We start from the raw sequence: 7,788 nt of genomic DNA on the forward strand, positions 1-7,788 counted from the left end.
TAACTACTGATATTGACAAACGTAATCAAATCACACTGAGCCTGAAGGAACAGAGGATAGGCCTCAATTTAGGGGGATGTATTAAATTGAGACTTTTAATAATTTTTTGATATTTAAAAAGTTTAGGGGTATACAATTGAGACTTTTTGAGATTTTATAGAAGTCACGGTGTATTCAATTGAAATTTTTATAGACTTTTAAAGTCTCTAAAAGTTACGGTGTATTCAATTAAAATTTTTTAAAAGTCTCTATAAATATTGAGGTATTCAAATTTTAATGACTTCCAGATACTTTTATAAAAGTCTTTATAGTACTAACTTTTAAGCAGAAAGTACTCATATTAAAATTTAAAATTTGTCTTTCATTAATCACGAGATTTTGGAAGACTTTCACATTTTCAATCTTTCTTTCCTTTAACCTTCCATGGAAATGTATGATTAAAATTTATTTTTTTCTACTGATTAAATTCCATTTATCTTTCTCTCTCTTATTTTTTTATCTCTTTTTTCTATGAAAAAATAAAATTGGATTCTTGTAGCCTTTTTTTATTATTTCATTCATTTCTTTTTTTGTGAAAAATATCTATTTTTTATTAAATTATAAAATTTTATATGAAAAAATTATAATTAAATTTATATATATTAATTTTTATTTATTTTTAAAAGTATACTATACTAATAATATTGAATCATATATATATATTATTTATTTAATTAAGGTCTTAAATTTTTATTTTTTCAAATTTTTTTTATTATATGGGTAGAAGAATGGGAAGGAAAGGTGGAATTGTGGGAACCAACACCTCGTATGTGAAAATTTCACAACAGATCTAAATGAATTATATTTCAAATGAAAGTTTTCAAAAGTCTTTTGAATTCCATACAAGTCTATAAAATTTTTAATATGAAAATCTATATAAGTCTACGAAAAATTTCCACTAATTCCATACAAATCTACAAAAAATCCACGAAATCCATAAAAGTCATCACTTAAAAAAAATCCATCAAAGTCTTCAAAAATCTCAATTGAATACACCCCCCTTAATCAATGTATGGTGAGAATTTGACATTTCATATATTGTAAGGACTATAAGGAAACAGAAGCAGACCTTAATGAGCCGATTTTTGTGATAAACATTAAAACCCTGAACGTCAATATGTGCTTTTGCATCCTTCACAAACCCAATAGTCACAGTGGCAATCATCTAATAACAAAGAGAAAAGATAGTCACCAGATTTGAACATAAACTATGAGAAATAAAACTCTTATTAAAAAATATCATTATGACAAAAATTACACTGGCATCTTTTGGAACCCCATCAGTCCCAGGCTGTGGACGATAAGTTATCTCTTGGGACATCATCATGTCATTCACTATATTATGGTGTTCAATATCTTTCCCGCGCAGAATAATTCGAAAGCAAGGAGGGATTCTGAGGTAGAGAATTGATACATAGCTCTGCAATTTGAAGATGGGACTTTTTTTGTTATAAAAATAAAAATAAAAAATCAGACAGTGGTGTCACTAGTACTAGTAGAACTGTGAAAGATTGATATTTCTAAGCATCCCTGCCTTTAAAGCTCAAAAAATCACAAGGGTAAACATGAAAAGAAAGTAACATGATAACAACAGCCACTCACCCTTAATGAGTGTCGATATGTTAGAAAGCGCCTGGAGTTGGGATACAACTGTGCCATTTGTATGTTCTTCTCATCCCTGTTTACGCCTCGGATTTGGATATCCTGCAAGCAAAAAAACCATAACAGATGAAAGAATCATTTATGTACAAGTATCAGATTAATTATGAAGAGGAATATCCACAAACAACAAGTTGATGGGCATACATGTGGATCAGTGTCAAAGTCAAGTTCCAATAAGCCCTGGTCATCCTCCCATAAATTATATACGATTATCCGTGTACCTTGATCCTTCATCTGATTAAACTATAAATACAAAGGGCAAAGGTAGAATTTATGTTGCCCATGTCCAAACAAGACCAAGCGAGGACAATCATAGAACAAAATAGCAAACAGCAAAACATCAGTAAATGCAATACATACTCAGTGATGCCATAAGCAGGGGTTTAAGTTATTCAAATAAGATCTTCATAGTATGACTTGCCATCAATCTTGTATCTCATTGTTCATTTTCTTAGAAACCAATAACCTCTGTTGATAGAAATTTTACAGGTCACCTTCCCCTCACCCACAAACCAAGAAGTAAAACCAAGTTAATCAGGTTCACTCATTTTGCATGGACGTAAAAATACTTACCAAATAGACTCTAAGGCTATTTGAAGTTGACCAGACCATTTGATCTTAGGAAAGATAACCGAAGGTTGAGCTACTCAAAATGGCTTGTCAAGCAAAGTTCGAGCTACAGGTAGTATAATATTAGGCCCTTGAGATGGTCCAATTAAGCTCTCGTTCTATTATCCATATGGAAAAACATTTTATAATTCAATATCACAAACGTTTAGTAATTTAATACATATCATCTTTCATACTCCATCACAAAAAGGACATCCTAGGAGGCTGCTATGTTAGTTCCTTTTTGGGAACATATAGATATGGGAGTTATTTGACCATAGTTTTTTAGTTTGGTTTTTCTTCCTGTGCTGACCTTTCGTAGTCAACAGGAAACTATATAGCTACAATTTGATCTATCAACGTCTTAAATCCGAAATTTCCTAATATCAGTATCATGCATGAAATTTATGCCAACGTTTTTCCCTAAAAGATACTGGTATAAGTACTGCTCCAAAACTTCCATCGAAAAAGCCATTCAATCTGAGAATGAGCCAAATCAGGCTATGATTATAGAATATTGCCACTCATCCCTTTTTGCCAACCAAATGCATCGTTCTACAACAACAAGAGAAGTAACACAAAACATAACATAATTGTGATGCCCCAGTCCACTATATTAATATCACAAAGTGTTTGCACTATATGCATGTGGTCTATCTCCAATTGTTAACTATTATTACTGCGAAATACAAAGTATTGATGTCCCAATCTTCTATACTCTCCTCCCAATTTGCATATAAAGGATAGACTCAAGTAGGTGTATGATGCAGAGAGGAAATGCCAAGTTAAAACAGGAACGATATTTCCTTGTTGCACAAATGGTTTGTAGGAAAATCATCTGGAGAATGAGCTATTAATCAGCATTATTGCTGCTGTTACCAGCATATCAATGTAGATTCAATGTTTAAATAAACAATAGATTGAGGAAGCTTCTAGCTTCCCTAATTATAAATACAAATTAAACAAAACAAAAACAACATTATATCAATAGATAGGGGTTTTAGGTACACATAAATCCAGAAAATAAGAAAGAACAATGATGAAAGCTCAAATGAACATTCTCAAATGAACATTCAGAATTTGCAGTGACAGCATGTTCTCCATTTCATTGTTCAAATGATACAGTACTCCGAGCCGTCTACAATAAAACTATTCAAACATCGGGAACAATACCAATTAAGAAAAATCACCTGCCGAAGAAGATCTGCTTCACTTGAAAATGGAGACCATTGGACTATAGTTTCAACATTTATATTCCAGTCACCAGCTGACGATCGAATTATCTTGTGCCATTCTTGTCCTCTTCTTTCGTAATCAAGCTTATGATCATTAAGAAAAATCAACAATCACATAAGCACAAATAAAATAGTAATAATCAAACCTAGCTCGCAGGAGTACATAACTCACCTCAACAAAGTCAAAAGGATCTTAAAAGATATATAACAGGAAGCTATTTTAGAGTTCAGAATAGCTATTTATATCTTTCTCCTTGACAAAAATTACCTTCTAAAATAAATGGCGAACAGTGCCTTCAAAAGTAATTTTAATTAATATTTTAACTCCGTTGATTAAGAGTAAGCCAATATGTCAACATTATTTCAAAACGTGCACATAAACCATTAGCAAAAGCTTCTAGTAAGTGCATATTAAGGAGAACCATGAACAGTAACACGTGTATTTTAGATAACATTACAGCTCCACAATGAATGTAGAACAATAATAAAATCTACCAAAGTGCAATTCACATACTTTCTTTGGATAGACAGCTGCTCTTAGATTTGTGAATATTTTTTACTAAAATGCATTTATTCCAATCATGCAGTCCAAGGCAACAGGTTTTACTCCAAGAATTCCGAAAGACCTTCGATATGGATGAAAACTCTGTCCAGATAATTTTATGGGTTTCTTCTTTTTATAACTATTGCTTTAAGGTATCAAATAGTTCTCTTGATCTCTTTCTTATCACTAAATTTCTACTTTAGAAATGACAAATAAATAAAAAGAAAATATTGCATTTGTAGCGTTGTCTTCGTGTATTATGAAATAAAATTCATACTTGTATGTAGTCCAACTTCTCCAACAATCATAGGGATCAGCCACTTAAATAAGCAATTCAAGGCAAAAATGAAAAGAATACATTTCAAGCTAGCGACATTAGAGTAGCAAAAAACTCATCATGTGAACCAAAATCGCTATTACAAAAGAGTAGTAAAACACTTACCATAGGTACCACAATATCTTCTTTTCCTGTGCTCCTCAAAAATGTGTACGACAATAATCCAATGCTTTGTGTGGGCCTAAAATCAGATTTAAAATCGATATGAGTTTGGCCAAAATGCAGTAAAAAGTTTGTGATGATGAAATATGTCACCAGGGTACAAAAATTTCCAAAAACATGTATTTCTGGTCCTTTAATGGGAGTTTATCTCTATATTTGGATCTTACAGTTATCTTCTTTACTCCTAAACTACCCCCAGTGGCTCAACTGCATGTCATCATATTAAATAATATTGGACAAAAATTTCAAATCGGAGTAAAGAACATGAACCTTTTCCCGCCTCCCCCAAAACAACGTGAGAAGACAATGACATCAGCTCCAAGCCTCATGGTACTTGTTTTAAAGCCATTTCCATCTGGTACAAAGAGCACCAGATAAATCAATGAGCAAACTAATAGCTTCCGTACAAGGCACATATTACTACCACAAACACATTAGGTTACATTAGCAAGACCAAAACTCAAGTTGAAAGAACTGGATTTACTTACACTGTCCAATAGTATCTACCATTTTGCTTTTCACGGAGTACCCAAGAGACATGCATTGTCGTATTTTATCTGGATCCATCCCACCACCATTATCTATGGAAAAGTTACAGCAAACAGTTCATGAGTAAAGCAAGTTTATCGACAAATATCAGTCAGAAGACATAAAACAAATTCACAAAAAGTTGATAGCTTGATTAGAAATGAGAAATCAAAAGGAACCTAAAACTATAAAGTATATGAAATACATGGTAAATAGGCAAACATTAACACCAATTTTCTGAAGCATGCAGTAATATATAGGAGTAATAATAGTATAATACATGATATCAATGATATATTTTATTGGATAAAATAACAGAACACGTAAGATATCTGCAGATCCAAGCCAACACGGGCCATGGCCTATGTACTTAGGCCTAGTATCATAATACCATCATGGCAAACAGCATTTGGCCGCAGCTAATTTGTAGCATGCCCCGAGTTGGCAGGTGGCCGGACCATGACACTGGAGTTTGTAGTGCATGTGGCAATCATAAATGTGGGCAGCATGCTGTCACTCACATCGCCCTCCGGAAGGCACAGCATATGCATCGCAGTTCATGCTAACAAACAAGGTTCTCATCTTAAAAAAAATCTCCTAGATCCCATGATGAGTGGTTAGTAGCGGTGTCTTCCCAGATATGTTCGAACTTCATTTTTTAATCTATATGCATGTGCTTATGAGGGCAGAGAAGGTGTTCACCATCCTCTTTCCATAAAATGGTGTGGCAACTCAAATCATCCTTTTATTAAACTGAATATCATTTTCATCTTTTATCTCAGCAAATATGAATACCTTCAATCAGCAACATTTTGCTGCCATCTTTCTTGCTTTTGACCATATCTATGTTAACGTATGTTGCTCCATTGCAAACCTGACATTCCAAAAGTTCAAACAGTAATTAATTCAGAAGACTAAAGCAACTAAACATGTGAAATGTTACTGATCACTGAAGAAGGTCTAATGCATGCCTCATCCAATGAATTGTCTAAAAGCTCCGCAAAAGCTGCAGAAAAAAATTATGAGAACAGAGGTAAGAAAAACAGTACATATCAATACTGTTGCTACTCCCTAAAAGACCAAAATATGTCATGGCGATACAAAGCATTCCCAGTTTACGAATATGTTTATCTCCTATACCTCCAAGAACCCACTTATGACTGGTTGCATTAGAGTGTAGAAATTTAGGATGAACTCTGACATGATCCATGCCACCTGCATAAGAATTTTTAGAGATATATCAGGACTGGCTCTTTACTAATACCCATAGTTTTAAAAAAGAGCAAGAAGGTATAATCGATATTTCGAAAGCTATTTAATAACTTCTCTTCAACTATCGAACACCCAGAACTTAAAGCTTGTGCTTCAAAAATTATACTTCTAAAATAGGTTGCACGAAGTAGCTATTTTGGAAAAAAGTAAGACAAAAAACCTGCAATTTTTATAAACCCAAAACTCAATTTCTAATCTAATTATGAAATATTTTGGTCAAAATTTCTTAAAGTCCATTTAATGATATCGAATTACAAAAAATTAATAAGACACTATACTTATTTTCAGTCTTCGAATCTTCCTCTGGAGTTTTCCAAGAGTTCAGTTATAAATGGCATAAACTATAGCCATTTTGAAGGTTACATACAACCTAACTACTATCCAGCATTATTATCTAAAAAGAAAAACATGCAATTCAAAAACTTACCGGTAGCCGACTGCCAGTCACCAGAAGGAGCATCATTGAAGTCCCCTGCCTTCCAGAACTGCTTACAACCACTCACAACCCCAGCGTTTCTTTCCGGCGGCGCAGGCAATTCTAACGCCGCCTCTGAATCTTTCGATGCTCGTTCTTTACCCGGCAGAGGGTCAAGAAACCCCACCGGCAATACAAAACTTAAATCCTTCGCTCTCTTCTTCTTCTTGTTGTTTCCAGAAACGTCTCCACTCGACTCCCGAGGCCTTTTGTTAACAATTCCGTCAATATCATTGTCGGACAAAGCATCCGAATCGGAATCGAAGTCGGAATCGGAATCGGAACTTGACAAGTTGATAAAGCAATCCGGCGGCAATGAATCATTCGGGTTCGGGTTCGGCTTTCGGCTCGGCTCGATAATTTCTTGTTTAACTTGGATTTCGTTTTCACTTCTTGCCATTTTTTAGCGAGGATTTGAGGGCCCGTAGAAGAAAAGAGTTGATAAAAACAAGTGACAAAAGTAACAGCTTTAATAGTAGATTCACGCGCGGCCGTGTTGGGTTCCTCTCCAGTTTCACTTTTCACAGTACTTTCCAACTATCAAACTTCTTCGGCAATTAGAACTTCTTGAATGATTACGTATTATCTAAGTTATAATTAATCATATCTATAAAATTGGATGTTTACGTGAATTGCACTAAAAAGGTTGAAGATGAAAATTTAACTAAATTGTATGTTAATTGTTACGTATTGTCATACTTGGCCAACTTATTTGGGCCTATAACCCACTCAATTCGAACCACGTGGCGCTCTAGTCGAGATGGCATGTATGGCCAAGGCCCATATACCGAGGCATATGAAACTAGCCGAGGCCTACCGAAGCCCTAAAGCGGAAGTACTACGTAAGTGGCAGGAGCCCTGAATCCGAAGCCGAAGCAGAAACCTCCAAACCATGAAGGAACGTCTTCTATGATCACTTCCCCCA

At 34.3% G+C, this 7,788-nt stretch overlaps 1 protein-coding gene across 1 annotated transcript; it reads right to left on the bottom strand.

Moving 5' to 3' along the window:
• Positions 1 to 1,006: 1,006 nt before the first annotated feature.
• LOC111384959 (protein MICRORCHIDIA 7-like) lies at positions 1,007 to 7,434 on the bottom strand. The gene is made up of 12 exons (XM_023009308.1): positions 6,816 to 7,434; positions 6,257 to 6,331; positions 6,088 to 6,122; positions 5,912 to 5,990; positions 5,077 to 5,169; positions 4,859 to 4,943; positions 4,532 to 4,607; positions 3,501 to 3,629; positions 1,846 to 1,944; positions 1,642 to 1,743; positions 1,298 to 1,459; positions 1,007 to 1,204 (listed from the first exon to the last, which is right to left on the bottom strand). The coding sequence occupies exons 1-12, from the start codon at positions 7,261 to 7,263 to the stop codon at positions 1,022 to 1,024; spliced, it is 1,566 nt and encodes a 521-aa protein (XP_022865076.1). The 5' UTR covers positions 7,264 to 7,434; the 3' UTR covers positions 1,007 to 1,021.
• Positions 7,435 to 7,788: the final 354 nt, after the last annotated feature.

Source organism: Olea europaea, unplaced genomic scaffold (assembly GCF_002742605.1).
Source record: "Olea europaea var. sylvestris unplaced genomic scaffold, O_europaea_v1 scaffold3058, whole genome shotgun sequence".
Taxonomy (NCBI): domain Eukaryota; kingdom Viridiplantae; phylum Streptophyta; class Magnoliopsida; order Lamiales; family Oleaceae; genus Olea; species Olea europaea.